This window comes from Sceloporus occidentalis, unplaced genomic scaffold (genome assembly GCF_023333645.1).
Source record: "Sceloporus occidentalis isolate IW3139 unplaced genomic scaffold, rSceOcc1.0.p SCAF_2, whole genome shotgun sequence".
In the NCBI taxonomy this organism is placed as follows: domain Eukaryota; kingdom Metazoa; phylum Chordata; class Lepidosauria; order Squamata; family Phrynosomatidae; genus Sceloporus; species Sceloporus occidentalis.
Window position 1 is genome coordinate 274,207,673 of NW_028316982.1, and position 16,588 is coordinate 274,224,260.

Below are 16,588 nucleotides of genomic sequence, written 5' to 3' on the forward strand. Positions count from 1 at the left end.
GACTCACGATTTTTCCGGGCTTGAGATGAGAGAGACTTGCAGAGCAGGCAAGCCTTGGCATCGTGGTCCTTGCCCAAGCACAGGAGGCAGGAGGAGTGCGGATCTTGGACGGGCACCTTGCCCCCGCAAACGTCGCACTTCTTGAAAGGTGCGGGCATGATTCCAAAGTCGTCAAAGCCAGAGGAAAATCCAAAACGAGGTCAACAGTCCGAGAGTTCGAAGTTACCAGGGGCGGGAGACAAAGAATGGTCAAGAGACGGTCCGAGGTCAAAAGTGAAAGTGATTCCGATTGCAAGCTAAAGCGAGCGAAGTTCCCTGAAGCAGCTAGCGCGGCGGAAAAAAGGAACTGGGGAAAAGAGCGGGAAGGCAGGGGCCTTATAACGGGTGGGCGGAGTTACCGCCAAAAAGTTTCTATATGTTGCAAAGTAAACTTTGCCCAGTGATTCCAGTAGGTTCTGAGCAACATTGCGCAGGCGCAGTGAAACCCATTTGTATGATTCGCAGAGACCACGAAGAAGAAGAATATTTGCAATTATGTATTCCCATCTTAACAGAACAGCAAGAATTTTTCACATTTTTCACAACAAGAATTTTTCTCCTGGCATTCACTCCCCCCCTCCCCCCAGTTTTTGCAAAGGAATCATTATTAAAGAACAAAGAAAGGCAGTCTCACCTTCTTCATGTCTTTGTGCAGATACTTGGCTGTCTGCTTGGCCAGCTCCGTTTTACCTGTAAAAGAAGCAGGAGGTGTTAGAGGAGGACCTGCTTTGAGAAGCACAGCTGCCCAAAGGGACCACGGGATGCAACATGGAAGCAAGGCTTCCTACCGAATTGCCCACTTGGTGTTAGGAGAAGACCTGGGCCAAGCGGAAACTCCTGCTAATGCTAGCATTAACCCTATTCCCAGAAGGCAGATGCCATGTGAGAAGGGGCTAGTGGGACACTGCCAGTAGTGCCCATGTTGGCTGGGGCACTGTGAGAATGATTTCCCAAAAGGTGCCTTTCGGAGGGATCATGTTTTATGTGAGGAAGGGAGGCTTCTGGAAACTGGCTTTTATCTGCTGTTCTACTACAGGATAGTCCTACTACTCCAAGATCTCCCTAGACAAAATTGTCAGCTCTTGTTACCAGATGCACACCTTTAAAAAAGCAAAAGGAAGTCACCCCCACTATCACAATCCAGGTTTGTAAGAAATTTTTCAAGGGTTTCATTAGCAAAGGTCACGTGCCGGATGAGACCTGGGGTGCCGCTTCAAAAGCATTCAACCCAGGATTCCCCAACACAGTGTCCTTGACTTTGAGAAACATGATATTCTTTGTTTGTTGAATTTATATGCAACATCTATCACAGAAGTCCAGAGATGAAGGCATTCAATAATTCAAAAGAGCTATTACGGAATAAATCTACATCGACAGGGTATCAACCATTGTGTCAGCCCCGCAGCTGCCAGAGAACCCCTCCTGCGCAAGAGTGTGCCAGCGTGAAACAGGTTCTGCGGGGTCTGGATGCTGTCTCCTCATGGCAGAAGGGCACTCAGGGGGGTCAAGAAGGCAAATGGAGGTAAGACCCCTTGGTGGGGTCCCATCCCCTGATCTGTCCTTTTCTCTCCTGCCTCATCCTCAGTGAAAAGGGGAAATAACTGTTGGTTCTTCTTATTTTGCCAAGGTTATATCCCCGGTGTGTGGCTGCTGTAAATGGCAGGTGTGTGTCCAGTTCACATGCACCCTTTGTCATAATCTATTTATTTGGCCCGTTGGTTGCTCCCTCTCCAGAATGACCAGACATGAGACAAGAACAGAGGAGAATAAGCATCCTCTGCTCCTGTTTCATATACATCACTGCCACAGTGACTGCACAAAATGCCTTTGAAAGGAGGGATGCTTTGGTTGGAAGATGGTCCTGCAGCCTCTCCTCTACCTTTCAGGAAGCTGGGCTTTCTCCCCCTTTTCTCTCTTTCTCATTCTCACACACAGACACAACATACGCGCACACACACACACACACACACACACACACACACACACACACACACCATCGCTGCCAGCAGCAGCCAAGGAGCAGAAAAGGGTGGGGACAGGGAAGCAATATCAAAAACGGCGCCACATACATGCACACAATCACCTGGGTCCAGCTATCAATATAAGTGACACGGTTCACTCAGCACCTTCCTTGCTATTCTTTTGTAGGCAGGTTAAGATGATGATTTTGGAAGGCCTTTGAAGACTAACTGCCCAAGGGCACTGGGATTTGCAGAACTGAGCCATCTATCTGTGGCAGCGTGACGCAGTGGCTTTAGCGCTGGACCAAGACTCTGGGAGACCAGGGTTCGAATCCCCAATCAGCCATGGAAACCCACTGGCTGCCCTTGGACAAGTCACACTCTCTCTGCCTCAGAGCAAGGCAAAGGCAAACCCCCTCTAAACAATTTCTGCCTAGAAAACCCTTGACAGGTTTGCCTTAGGATCACCACAAGTCAGACAGGCACACAACAATAACAACGTCTACCAGGGTGTTGCTCATCTGTTGGTTTTAATACCTATGTTTTTAAATTGGGTTTAATTTTATAGTTAGTTTAACAATATTTTTAACTTTCATAGAATCATAGAATTGTAGAGTTGGAAGAGACCAATAGGGCCATCCAGTCCAAGGAAATCCAAATCAAAGCATCCCTGACAGATGGCCATCCAGCCTCTGCTTAAAGACCTCCAAGGAAGGAGACTCTATCACCCTCCGAGGAAGGAGTGCATTCCATTGTCGAACAGCCCTTACTGTCAGGAAGTTCCTCCTAATGTTGAGGTGGAATCTCTTTTCCAGCAGCTTGTATCCATTGTTCTGGGTCCTGTTCTCTGGAGCAGCAGAAAACAAGCTTGCTCCCTGCTCAATATGACATCTCTTCAAATATTTAAATAGGGCTATCATATCACCTCTTAACCTTCTCTTCTCCAGGCTAAACATCCCCAGATCCCTGAGCCTTTCCTCACAGGGCTTTGTGGTTTCCAGACCCTTGACCATTTTAGTCGCTCTCCTTTGGACACATGGCTCCAGTTTCTCAGTGTCCTTTTTGAATTGTGGTGCCCAGAACTGGACACAGTATTCCAGGTGGGGCCTGACCAGAGCAGAATAGAGTTCCCTTGATCTAGACACTAGACTTCTATTGATGCAGCCTAGAATCGCATTGGCCTTTTTAGCTGCCGCATGGCCCGCATCGCACTGTTGACTCATGTTCAACTTGTGGTCTACTTGGACTTCCAGATCCCTTTCACATTTAGTCTCATTCAGCCAGGTCTCCCCCATAATCCTATATCTGTGCATTTCATTTTTCTGCCCTAAGTGCAATACCTTACATTTCTCCGTGTTGAATTTCATTTTGTTAAATTTGGCCCAGCTTTCTAGTCTATTCAGGTCATTTTGAATCTTGATCCTGTCCTCTGGAGTATTAACTATTCCTCCTAATTTGGTGTCATCTGCAAATTTGATAAGTATGCTCCCAATTCTGTCTTCCAGGTCATTGATAAAGATGTTGAATAACACTGGGCCCAGGATAGAGCCTCACTGGACACCCCACTGGTCACTTCTCTCCAGGATGAAAAGGTGCTATTGTTGAGCACCCTTTGGGTTCTGCCGGTCAACCAGTTACAAATCCATGTAAGTTACTTTGTCAAGCCCACACTTTACAAGCTTCTTTGCAAGAATGTCATGAGGAACCTTGTCAAAGGCCTTACTGAAATCAAGATCTACTATATCCACAGCATTCCCTTCATCTAACAAGCTGGTCATTTTATCAAAGAAAGAGATAAGGTTTGTCTGGCATGACTTGTTTCTCTGAAACCCATGTTGACTTTTTGTGATGATGGCATTGCCTTCTAGATGTTCACAGACTCTTTGTTTAATGATCTGCTCCAGAATCTTTCCTGGTATTGATCTCAGACTAACTGGACGATGATTGTTGGGATCCCCTTTTTTCCCCTTTTTGAAGATGGGGACAATGTTTGCCCTCCTCCAGTCTGCTGGGATCTCTCTTGTTCTCCAGGAGTTTTCAAATATGATTGCCAATGGCTCCGATATTACATTTACCAGTTCTTTTAATACCCTTGGATGCAGTTCATCTCGTCCTGGAGACTTAAATTCATTTAGACATGCGGCAACCCTAAGGCAAACCTATCGTGGCATTTCCTTGTCAAGATTTCTTCTGATGGAGTTTGCCTTTGCCGTCCTCTGAGGCTGAGAGAGTGGCTAGCCCAAGTTCACCCAGTGGGCTTCCATGGCAGAGAAGGCACTTGAACCCTGGTCTCCAGAGTTGTAGTCCAATGCTCAAACCAGGACACCATGCTGGCTCTCACAATAAATGAATACTTTGGCTGAGCCTTTGAATGTAAGCAGATGTTGTGCTGAACAGAGATCATTCAGGGGCCAGAATTTAGGCAGGTTCATGGTTTCTGTGTTCTACCTATCCACTTTTTGTCTGACCCAAAACCCTCACCCTAAATCCATTTTGGCTCTCCTTTGCTAGGCCCTTGCAACCTTTCCTCGTGACAAAAACTATAAACTTGCTTCTGTTTTGTTTGCTTTTTAAAACAGGTCCCAGATTTTGAATACAGTGCCTGAGACCAGATTCTATATCTAGCTATGCTGTGCCCAGGATGCCTTGACAAAACCCGCATCAATGGTGGAATCCTTTAGGGAGCTCTCAGCAAAACCAGAAAAAAGGGGCACTAAATAGGAATGCAAATTTGCTATGTTTATCACAAATAGTGTGCCTACAATGCTTCAACTTTTGTGCTCTTCCAGACCCATGTGAGGAATTTGGAATGGCCCTCGTCCACTGCAAGTCATCAGTGTTTGCCTCTTACTCACAGTGGAAAGGAGTGTGCCATGAGAGAAATGCCAGAGCAGTGACTGCTTGGTTGGCATGTGGGTTGGGTTGGGGGACCAGGGCAAAGGGTCCAATAAGCCAGCTTCATACTGAACCCAGAGAGCACTTGGGAGCAGCCCTGAGACCCCTGGTGCATGTGGTGTGTCAGACCCCCACTTTTCTCTCCCTGTCGACCCTGCGAGTGGGATGAGAAGCAAGTGTTCGGTTAATGGCCCTCGCTGAGAGAAGGATGCCAGTGTTACCTATTCCTGACGATCCCAAGAAGAGGAAGACCAGAGGATGCTCCTCGTCGTACCAGCCATTTTGCTTCCTCCGGATGGCTGCAATTGAAACCCAACAACAAATCAGACAGACACACACACACACAGACAAAGGAAGGGGGTTATATATCTGGGCACATAAAAAAGGAGGAAAGGCATATAAATCAATGACACAACAGCAAGTATAATTATCACTAAGTATACACTATGTTTTACTGCTCTCTGCCCACTCCAAGTCCTGGCGACCATTAGAGCTCCCTAATTTGATTAGCTGCCAAGGCCTCCAGAGGGACCTAATTGGGTTAGCATGGATTTGGAAGGCTGCCCAGAGCAGATTTCGGGTAAAGTTTTCCAGGATGTGCACTCATGGTTGCCAGGGAAACCAAAAGCGAGCCAGAAAGGAGGAAAAGGGACCCTTCCTTCATCTGTGCGTTCGGCTGGGAGGCAAAGTTGGGAGCAAGAGAGAGAGAGAGATTCGGGGGCTGAAGAGCCCTTCCTCTGGTGGGCATCAATTGGGCACAAAGAACCGGCAGCCAAGAGGCTGGTTCCTCCTTCCTCTGTTGTTAACAGGAAGGAAGGAAGGAAAGAAGGAAGGAAGGTTGTTTGGTTGGTTGGTTTCAACCGAAGGTCATGGCTGCTTTGCCCAGATGTGTGCCAGCTGTCGTAAACATCAGTGGTGACGGAAGGATGAGGCAGAGGGAAAAGGTGGAAGGTTTGAGCACAGAAACCCCGACACAGAAAAAAGAAGAAAGATCATCTCTACAAAACTACAGTTTGACATGGAGCAGAGGGAAAGACGTCCATGTCCCTTCCCCAAATAGCCTACTACTATCTGTTACCTACTTGGTCCAGCTTTATTTAAAAATAATAATATCAAGACCTCAAAGTTGTCCAACCCGCTGCCGCTGCTTGAAACCCATGGCACAAACCTCACGAGAGGCGGCCATCGAATTTCAGTTTCAGGACACCTCCAAGGAAGTAGAGTCTACTGTCTTCTGAGAAAGTCTCTTCCGCTGTCAAACAGGGCCTTTAAGCCAAAGCTTTGCACCCTCAAACTCCTGTGTAGTTGCTCTATCTTTCTCCTTACCACCCAGGGCTTTAGTTTCCAGGGAGCCTGAATTTCTACCCAGGTCATTTCATGCAACCTCCCTCTGCCACTCTCCATTCTCCTTGGTCATAAATAAGTCCAGGAGTCATTGTCTGCTTCCATCTCATTCTGGTGAAGTGGAGAAATCTCCCAATCACAACAACCCCTGGCCTATTTTGGGGAGGGGGAGCAGAGGCCAAATGGGAACCTTGCCCTCCGTGAGGAATTCAGTTCCTCCAACATTCGGATGGCAGACAGCAATGAATCCCAGGCGTTTGTAGGCTCTAGATCAGAGGAAGGGATTGGCAAAACCAAATGAAATTTCCCTTCATTCCCTAAACATCTTACATTGCAGGGACTTACAATTTCAGTTGGATGTTTAGAAACAGAGGTTAAGCCTCCAAAGAAAAAGAGCAGGCAATGTGGCCAAAGGGATGCAAACACAGGGAATATAAAAATTCTAGATTTTCAAGGGCTCACCTTCTGCAAATGCTAGATATTTAGGGGATAAGGGAATGAAGGAAAATTCACAAAGGAGGACAGATTTCTTACTTGGAAGGGCAATGCCTTCCTTTTGCCTGCCTGAACCTGGCTGTGAAAGGTGTTCAAAAGGCATTTTTCAGGGAGCATGGGTCCAGATACCTTCCGGTAGATCCTGAAGCATGAAGGGGACTGCTTTGACATTTCAGAACCACCCAGAAATCCTTCCTTCCTGCACAGGGAGGTTCAATGGCAATCTGTGCATTTACAAAACCATCATCCTGCTGAGGGCATGTGGGATGGTGGCAAAGACTACAGCAGGCCGAGGGCATCTCTTCTTATGCGGTGAAAAGTCAAGGAACAATTTAACAACCATACACAAGACATGATGCTTTGAAGCCACTTGTCACAAGAAGGGCTTGGGTTGTGTTTCCCTGAATGGCAGCAATAGGGTGGAGGGCCCTATGGGGTCACCATCCAGAAATGATTTCTAAGGGCCTCTGAGTTGCATTTCTAGCACACAGGCCAATCTCCACCTGGCAAAAGTTGTGAAAATCTGCTCTTGAGAACTGAGGCTGGCACTGACGTCTGTCAGAAGAGAAAAACAACAACGTAATCCATCAGCTATTTTGGTGGATCAAAGGACAAACATATAGGCACCTGCATTTCCCACTCAGACCAAAGGGATGTGACTCCTACCATCCAGATTTAAGATTTCAAAGCAAAATGTTTTAAATGATAGCTTTTAAAAATTCAGAATGGTTTCCAATTATTAAGGCCTTCATTAAAACCCAAGCTATGAATTTCACAAGCACAGCAAAACTGCATGGCAAAATAACTAGGCTGCAGAGTCCACATTAATAGTCAGCGAATTGCTGTGCCACAGAGGTGTGTTTTAATAAACAGGTGTTGCAGCTCAGTATGTTCCCACAGCTTGGGAAGTTACTTTAAGAAGAGTAATTCATTTCGATTCTTCATTACGCTTTAGTTTAAAAATAATTTGTTCTTGTTATCATCATGTTTAAAAAGTAACTTATTGCAATGCCCACTGCACCGCTGGGTTTTCTTCTGTTATGATTGTTTTAGAAGAACCTGGGAACCGAGAAGAGGATAGCAGGGTTGAACTTTTCAGGGGGTTTGGCTCCATGGTCTAAAAATAATTCACCACTTTACTGTTTGCCACCTGTCCCTTACTTTTCTTCAGTTTTCTTTTCTTTTTGGGGAGTGAAAGAATCTCAGAATGATGAGAAATGGACACAAAACTCAGGAAATCCCTATAAAAATGTAACTGTACACATATGGAGAGAACAGGAATATCTGCTTTGCTCCATCCATTAAGTACACCTGGTCAATTCTTCACCCCTACTCCCTGCATGATTTCTGAAAAGGTAACTTGTTCTGCCCTCCTCATTACTGAAAAAAGGATATGTTTCGCAGGTAACTATGTCACTTGTAACTTGCGATTTCCAGGCTCCAAGTGCCCCTTGGACTGGATTGTTAAAATCCTGGAGGGGGATTCTGAAATGTCCAAGGAAGACACACCTTGCAAATACATCACAGTTGTCCAGCCTTCTTTTGAACAAAATCTCTTCCTCCCATTGCATATCTCAATTGTTGTGAACCAACTGTAGGAGGATGTTGTGACACTTTGTGCATGTGATTGAGAGAGAAACGGAGAGAAAGCCATAGAAAACGGATCACTGGTTGGTACTGGTAATTGACTCTGGATAAGCCCAGGTCAAGGGCCCGCTTTTCCAAATTCCTCCCAGACCCCTCTGGACACTTGCTTATGAGAGGTCAGTGCCAACGGAGAGCCACGGCATCACCTTTGACAGAAGCTCCGCTCAGGCCTGGGAGGAATGAAGAGCCACGACATTTATTGCGACGGAGTAAGCAATGGGGATAGTGGAGGCAGAGGGAGGGCTTGGCGGCCGGAGGGAGAACCCAGAGCAACTGGCAGGGGATAGATCCTACAGCAGTGATTCCCAAACTATGGTCCTCCGGGTGTTTTGGATTTCAGCTCTCAGAAGCCTCAGCCATCTTGGCCAATGGTCTTGGATTCTGAGTGCCGAAGTCCAAAACACCTGGAAGGCCAGAGTTTGTGAACTGCATCCTAGAGGTTATGTACAGGAAAATCAAAGCAAACTGAACTGGACATGGCCCATCTCCCCTCCTAACGGACCGGAGAAGGGAACAAGCAACCATCCAACAGGTCCTCCTCCCTTCAAGGCCCAAGGAGAGACCAGTGAATACTCTGGTCACTGCAGGAGGACAAGGAGACCACCTCTGAAAGGGACAAGCCAATGTCTGGTTGGGGTCTGGCTCTTATGACCGACGACAGAAAGCCAAGCCAGGCCACCTGCATTAACACCTGGGCTCCCTTCCTCTAAGTGCCATTTCTCCTTGGCTGCAGAAAGCAATGTCTTTGTTGCCACGGTGGCATTCCAGCTCCTCCCTCAGAAGGCATTGAAAGGCCACCGGGACCCAAATCCTCCGCCGATCTTCTCCTGGGATGAAACAGAAGGCTTGGGCCATGGTCCTCTACGCTGGGTGGTTTCAGCATTGGTTCGCCAGCTGCAAAACGGGCACAACAGAGACCCACTTTGGAGGGACTGTGGGGTGCTTCTTTTGCAAATGAAAAGCACTTGGAGGCTACCAGTTGGGAGATGACACCCACAAAAGAAAGAGCTATGGGTTAAAGTAGGCATAGGGGAAGTGGGATGGTGGTCTGCAACTCCCAGAATTCCTCACCCCAGCTTTGCTAGCTCAAGGCTGAAGGGCACCACCTTCTGTCCCAGGTACAGGAAGCAGAAGTGGTCTCAGAGTCATCCGTACCCAAAGGCAGAGAGAGGCAGTTAGACAGCCGAGCAAAGCCCAGCCGACGTGGCGCTTGAGAAGCCGGTGGCTTCACATCCATTTGTATCACCACATCATTAATTTTTCATCCCTGGTCAAGCAGGGACATCCCTGTCATAGGCAAACGTGCTCTCTTGCCCGTCTGCATGGTCCTCACTCTAGCTGAAGTGTTTGGGGGGGGGGGATTTGGGCAGAGCAGCCCATGCTGAGTCCCACAGGGAGACCCAGAGGGAAAGGGTTCCATCTTGGGCCCCCACTTTAGAGACGCTTCCAGCCTCCACTTTATTTTGTCATCTAACAGCCGAGCCACTGCAGAGGCCTCTGAGAGGTCCTTTCTCCTTGCTATTGAACTGATAAATTCACTGTATTACTTTTCACAAATCAATAGCCCAGCAGTTACCAGGGGTTGACGTGACCAAAATTGGTTTCAGCCAATTTGTGAGCGTAATAAATGTCCATTTATCAAATCAATTCATTCTGTGGGGCTTCTCCTCGGCCCCTGGCTGGGCTCGTGATGACCGAAGGGGTGACATCCTTCAGGGTGCAGACCAAAGACCAATGCTGCCCCTGCGAGGGAGCCAACATGTTGGCATGCCCATGGGCCAGGTGGGCTTCTCCCCTTCCCTGGACACGTGTGGCTCAGTGGTCAATGGGAGAAGGCAAGGAGATGGATTTCTCCAGAGAAAGGGGGGGCATGTTGGGCCATGGATACAACGCCATTCTCAGCCTTCAGGGCTCAGGAAGAGACCTCGATGTGGATGCCAGGCTGGTTTCTTAATGGGAAAGAGTCCTAAGGGGACACTAATCTCAACTACGAAGCCACTGTATAATGCAGAAGCAACAGCACTTGAATTTGGGCAGGGAGAGCAAGATTTGGATGCTGGCAGCCTATCAGATCTTGGTCAAACCACCTATTTCACCCTCCCCACCTCTGGCCTTCAATTGCACATCTGCATAATGGGTTCAAACTGTCCTTGGGCAGAAGATAACTGGTTCCCCATAAAGACCCAATGTTAGTGGACTGCTGGCCAAGCAACTGCTAACTGTGGCAGTGGTGGGGATCCTTACCTCCCCATCACTTTCTTCCTCATATTTTGGACCTGGGGGGGGGGGGATTTAGTCCAGATAGTGCATCTGGCACTGGGGAAAAAACAGCAGAGCAAAAAAACTTTCTTTTTTTGGCCAACAAATCCTAGAACCCTCCCCTGATCCTCCAGTACTTTTCATCCCCTAAAACTAACTTTTCCAAGCCCTTGGTGGCCATCCAAATGTAGCCAACTGTAAAGCAAGTTGTGTAGAGTCCTTCAGCCCCCAGGTTTCATAAAATGGGAACAGTGCATTGGCGAGAGACTGATGCCCAGTTGGCGGCCAGCCTTTTCCATCCTGGGTGAGATCCAGAGATGGCCAGAGGTTGAAGGGCAGAAGAGTGCCCACTGACCCCTTAATTCAATGGCAGCTGCTCTCAGTTGTCCCTGAAGCACCTGGGACATAGAGGGACACTCCATGGTTGCCACAGCCCCCCAATTCCCCCCTGCACAGCCTCCTCCCAGCTGGAATGGCTGCAGCTGCAGTGGAAGGGTGCTTCCAGGGCCCACGCTTGGACACTCGGACGCTCAGTAGCCTTCCCTGGCCAAGGCTCTGCACCTTCCCTCTTTTCCATCTGAGACCCTCAGATCTTTCTTGCCAATGTTGGCTTTAATAATAATAATAATAATAAATAATAATAATAATAATAATAATAATAATAATAATAAAAAAAATGTTTATTTGTATACCGCTTTTCCTTAGATCAAAGCAGTTTACAGACCAATAAAACCGTTACAACATCTCATAAAATAGATAAAATGCAAAATACAAATTATATAAAATCTAAAAAACAATCATTCAAGAGAGTAAGGCAGAGAGTCAATGGGATTGGGAGTGCACAACTTCATTTTTCAGCGGGGAAGGCTAGACAGAAGAGGAAGGTTTTAAGCCTCTTTTTAAATGTTTCCAGGGGGGCCACAAGTCGGAGTTCCTCAGGAAGACCATTCTAGATTTGTGGGGCCGCCACTGAAAAGGCCATCTGGGATGTAACAAGGTTTTTGGAAGATGGAATCTCCAACAGGTTCTTCCCAGATGTTCTGAGAGTGCGGGGCGGATTATATGGGGAGATGCAGTCCCTCAAGTAACTCGGGCCCAAGCCATGTAGGGCTTTATAGGTGATAACCAACACCTTGTATTGCACTCAGAAGTGAATAGGCAGCCAGTGAAGATCTTTCAGAACAGGTGTTATGTGGTCAAACCTGGATGCTCTGGTGACCAATCTGGCTGCAATATTTTGTACTAGCTGAAACTTCCGGGCTTGGTACAAGGGTAGCCCCATGTAGAGCGCATTACAGAAATCTAGACGAGAGGTTACCAGAGCATGTACCACGGTTTCAAGGTCCTTTTGGCCCAGGAAGGGTCGCAGTTGGCGTATCAACCAAAGTTGATAGAAAGCACTTCTGACCGTGGCATCTACTTAAGATGTCAACTGCAGAGACGAGTCCAGAAGTACTCCTAAACTGCGAACTTCGTCCTTCAGGGTAAGTGTGACCCCGTTCAGGACAGGTGGATAAACTTCCTTTCTAAGGCCTGGGGAACCTATCACCAGTACTTCCGTTTTCTCTGGATTCAGACTGAGTTTGTTTTCCCTCATTCAGCCCATTACTGACTCCAAGCAGGCATTTAGAGGAGAGACTCCATCCTTAGTCACTGCATCAGTTGGAGACACAGAGAAGCATATTTGGATGTCATCAGCGTACTGATAACACCGCGCCCCGTGTCTCCGGATGATCTCTCCCAGCGGTTTCATGTAAATGTTAAACAAAGTGGGGGACAATATAGCTCCCTGAGGGATACCAGATGTCAATTCCCTCTTAAAGGAGCATGTGTCCCCCAACTGCACCATCTGGAATCTGCCAGAGAGTGTCATGCCCAGCCTGGAGGACAGCTTGGAGGACTCAGAGGATGAGCTAGAGCCCCTGGGACCTGAACCTGTAATGGAGGAGCCAGAGCCCCTGGGACTTGAACCTGTGATGGAGGAGCCAGAGGCTGGCCCTAGTTCTGCTGGAGCAGAGTCTGTGACCCCTCCAGAGGTTCAGCAGTCAAGTTTGCCTGGTGCCGAGGCTGTGGACATGGAGGAGGATCTGGGCAGTGTGCCTACCTTCAATGAGCGTCGAGCAGAAAGAGAGGGCCTTCGAAGATCTCGGAGGCTTTATCAGAAGCGTGTTTGTAATCAGACACAGCTGAAGGCCGGCTCCTTGCCTTCTTAAGCACCTGGAGCATGTGTGGTTCTTTGCCAGTGGATATCTGACTCTTTTAGAGGAAAGACTCTGTCTCTGGCTCCTTTGGCTTCTTGTCTTGACTACCCGGAAACCTTGACCTTGGACTGCTTTATCGACCTGCCTACCTGTTACCCTGAACCTCGGACCGTCTGACAATTTTCTTGGTAATCCCTTTTGGTAGAACTACTGTGAATCTCCAGGACTGTGTAGCTTACACTGACTTTGCTGTGCTGGGAGGGGGTTTGTTTGTTTGAGAACTAGCTGCCTTATCAGCCCTTTGGCTGCTTTCCCGGACAGAGAGGTAGGAACGGAACCACTGGAGCGCAGTGCCCCCGATGCCCAACTCCCTCAGGCGTTCCAGGAGGATACTGTGGTCGATGGTATCGAAAGCCGCTGAGATGTCCAATAGCACCAACAAGGTCACACTTCCCCTGTCGATGCCCAGACGGAGATCATCGACTAAGGCAACCATGGCAGTCTCAACTCCGTATTCTGCACTGAAGTCAGTTTGAAATGGTTCTAGATAATCGGTTTCATCCAAGACAGCTTGGAGTTGGAAGGCAACTGCTCTCTCGATCACCTTACCTAAAAATGGCAGTAATGAGACTGGCCTATAGTTGTTCCTTGTCAGAGGGTCCAGGGAGGGTTTTTTAAGCAACGGTTTGACTATTGCTAGTTTTAAACTAGATGGAAATTTTCCCTCCCTGAATGATGCATTAATTATGCATTGCAATAATGATGTTACCGCATCACCACCCTGGGTGGCCAGCCAAGAGGGACAGGGATCGAGAGAGCACGTCGTCTTCCTAACACTTCCAAGGGGCTTGTCCACTTCATCGGTATGTACAAACTCAAAGTGATCCAGTTTAATAGAGTCCACGAAAGCTCTGGACACCTCTCCTATTGTTTCTGATGAAATGCCTGCATCGAGATCAGCCCTTATCCTAGAGATTTTATCTGCAAAGAAGTTGTTAAAATCGTCAAAGCAGGCCTTAGTTGGTTCTAAAATAGGGTTCAGAGTGGGAGGAAGTTGAGTCAGCTCCCTCACCACCCTGAACAGCTCTGCCGGACGTGACTCCGCAGACGCAATACGTGCAGCATAGAAGGAATTTTTTGCTGCACCTATTGCCACTCCATAAGACTTCAAAAGAGCCTGATGGAGTGTCTTATTGGATAAGCGCTGGTGTCTCCACCAGCTGCGCTCTAGTCGTTGCGTGGACCGCTTCATTTCCCGGAGATCTTCCGTATACCAGGATTTCTTATTAGAAGTGGGCCGGAAAGGACGCTTAGGAGCGATACTGTGTATAGCCCTGGAGAGATTATTATCCCAGATGTTAGTCAGGGCATCAACAGAATCGCCGTCAGATCCAACCATAAACCCCTCTAAGGCTTCTTGGAACCTTTTGGGTTCCATCAGCCTTCGAGGGTGGACCATCCTAATAGGTCCTCCACCACCGGGGGGGGGGGGGGGATTTGGATAGTTGCCTTAAGTCGAACCTCAACCAGGAAATGGTTCGTACGTGACAAGGCAGAGGTACTACATACCTCTGCCCACGGATTCTCCCAATCGGTACTAAAGACGACATCGAGCGTATTACCTGCGCAATGTGTTGGGCCCGGGACTAACTGGGACAGGCCCATGGCCATCATGGAAGCCATGAACTCCCGAGCTGCACCCGTCAGATTTTGTGAGCCAGCCTCGAAAGGGATGTTGAGGTCCGCCAGAACAAGAAGTCTGGGAGACTCCAACACCAGTTCCGAGACCAGCTGTATCAGCTCGGCTAGGGAGTCTGTTAGCCCACGGGGTGGACGGCAGACCAACAGGATCCCCAGACAGTCCCTAGCCTTCAGGGTCAGGTAAATACACTCGATATAGTCTGTTTTCCGGATGGGGTTCCTGGTCAAGGTCAAGGTGTTTTTATGTACTATGGTAACACCTCCCCCCCGCCCACGTGCCCTGATCTGCTCCTTAACGGTATACCCGGCTGGGAGAGCCTGTGCCCACACTGCATTGCTCTCGGTCCCCAGCCAAGTCTCTGTAATGCAAGCCAGGTCACAGTTCTTCTCTTCCAAAGGATGGAGATGGAACAGTGTGGCCCACAGGCCGGGTGTGGGGTCATGTGCAGCTGCCCAGAGCCTGTATTGTGGCCCCAGAAGCCCCCCAGGTGACTGCCACAGACCTCAGGCCCTCATTTAACAAGGAACAGGTTCCAAATACTGAAAGCCATGCTTTTAATTCTACCTACAGCTTAATTATATTTTAATGTTTGTACGTTTTTACTATCTCTTTGCCAGAGTATTTCCGATTTCTACGTATGGATGAAAAGCTGGATAGTAAAGAAAGATGATAGGAAAAGAGTAAACTTAGTTGAAACGTGGTGCTGAAGGAGAGTTCTGGAGATACTGTGGATGGCCAAATGAACAAAGAGGTCCTGGAACAGATCAATCCTGAAATCTCCCTGGAAGCCAAGATAACAAAACTGAGCCTGTCCTCCTTTGTCCACATCATGAAAAGACATCATTGCAAAAGACAGAAATGCCTGGCAATGAGGAGGGAGTAAGAAAAGAGGAGGACTGCGCAGCAAATGCAGAGACTTCGTCAAGGAAGCCACAAAGGCTGCCCTGAGTCTGCAAAGCCTGAGGAGGGCAGGTAAGATCATGGAGTCCTGGAGGTCTCTCATTCATAGGGTCACCATAAATCAAAGTCAACTTGACACCAAACAACAACATGGTTTTAGTGATGAGAACTTTAACAATCTGTTTTGATTTGTGTACTCCTCCTTGATTCCCAGGAGCTGGGAAAAAGGCAGGAGAAAAACAAATGCAAAGCTCACCCCCGCCTCCCAAAACCACCTCAAAAACCTGGCTATCTGGGTCCGCTTGCAGCCATATAGTGCCCCAATCACTAAATCCCAGAGAAACACAGACTGCTTCTAAGGCTGAATCCCAGAACTGGATGGAAGGATTAGAAATATATTTCTGTCGCTCATGCTTGAGGCAGAAAGGGATGCTTGCAAAGGGGGAGATCTAGGCTTCTCCCCATTTTTGGCATTCCTTCTCAGCCACACAAGCGCCCTGGCAGTGACCAGAGGTGTGGGCACTCTTCTGCCATCTTCTGTGCCCACCCTGCAAACTGTCAGCTTTGTATTATTTCCGCCTGAAGGCAGACGGCCTTTGATTGGATCTTTGCGTGGCACCTGGGACGGCTCAGGCACTTAACACATGATAAATATTATTACCATGAATTATGCAAATTGATCAAATTTGCACACCAATGCTCATTCTTTCTGGTTTTATTCTTTGTGAGGAAGTATCAGTAGCTACCGAGGATACAGAGAGATCGAACTCCAACCAAGGAAAGTCTGGCCTGGTCCTCTCTGTCCTTCTGAGGGTTCAGATGGGCTATTTGTTTGTTTTCACCCTTACCTGTGGACAGCAGGACACTGAACTTCCCCAGGTCTATACTAAAGCCAAGAATTGGGTTTTCTTTTGTTTTTTGGATATGTGTATAAGGACCATGGTTTCTTGCAAAGGCAAGGCAAGGCAAATAAATTAATTAACTGTCCTTCCTTCCTTTGGCTTTCTGCCTCCTGCCAATAAGTGTCCAAGGTCCAGCTGACCAAGCATCTCAGCAGTCTTGCCTGCTCATTTAAATGACCATGGCAAACTCACAGACCAGGTTCTGCAAGAGGGGATTTCCTTTTTGGGAGAAACACGGATCAC

At 47.9% G+C, this 16,588-nt stretch overlaps 1 protein-coding gene across 1 annotated transcript in view; it reads right to left on the reverse strand.

The window, feature by feature from the left end:
- LOC149320258 (mitochondrial disaggregase-like) overlaps window positions 1-16,588 on the reverse strand; it is a 111,497-nt gene that overhangs the window by 22,701 nt on the left and 72,208 nt on the right. Inside the window, exons 8-9 of the mRNA XM_089513216.1 lie at window positions 5,117-5,194; window positions 674-729 (exon numbers count right to left, since the gene is read on the reverse strand). Of these exons, the coding sequence (XP_089369342.1) occupies window positions 674-729; window positions 5,117-5,194 (134 nt within the window). The remainder of the gene's footprint in view (window positions 1-673; window positions 730-5,116; window positions 5,195-16,588) is intronic.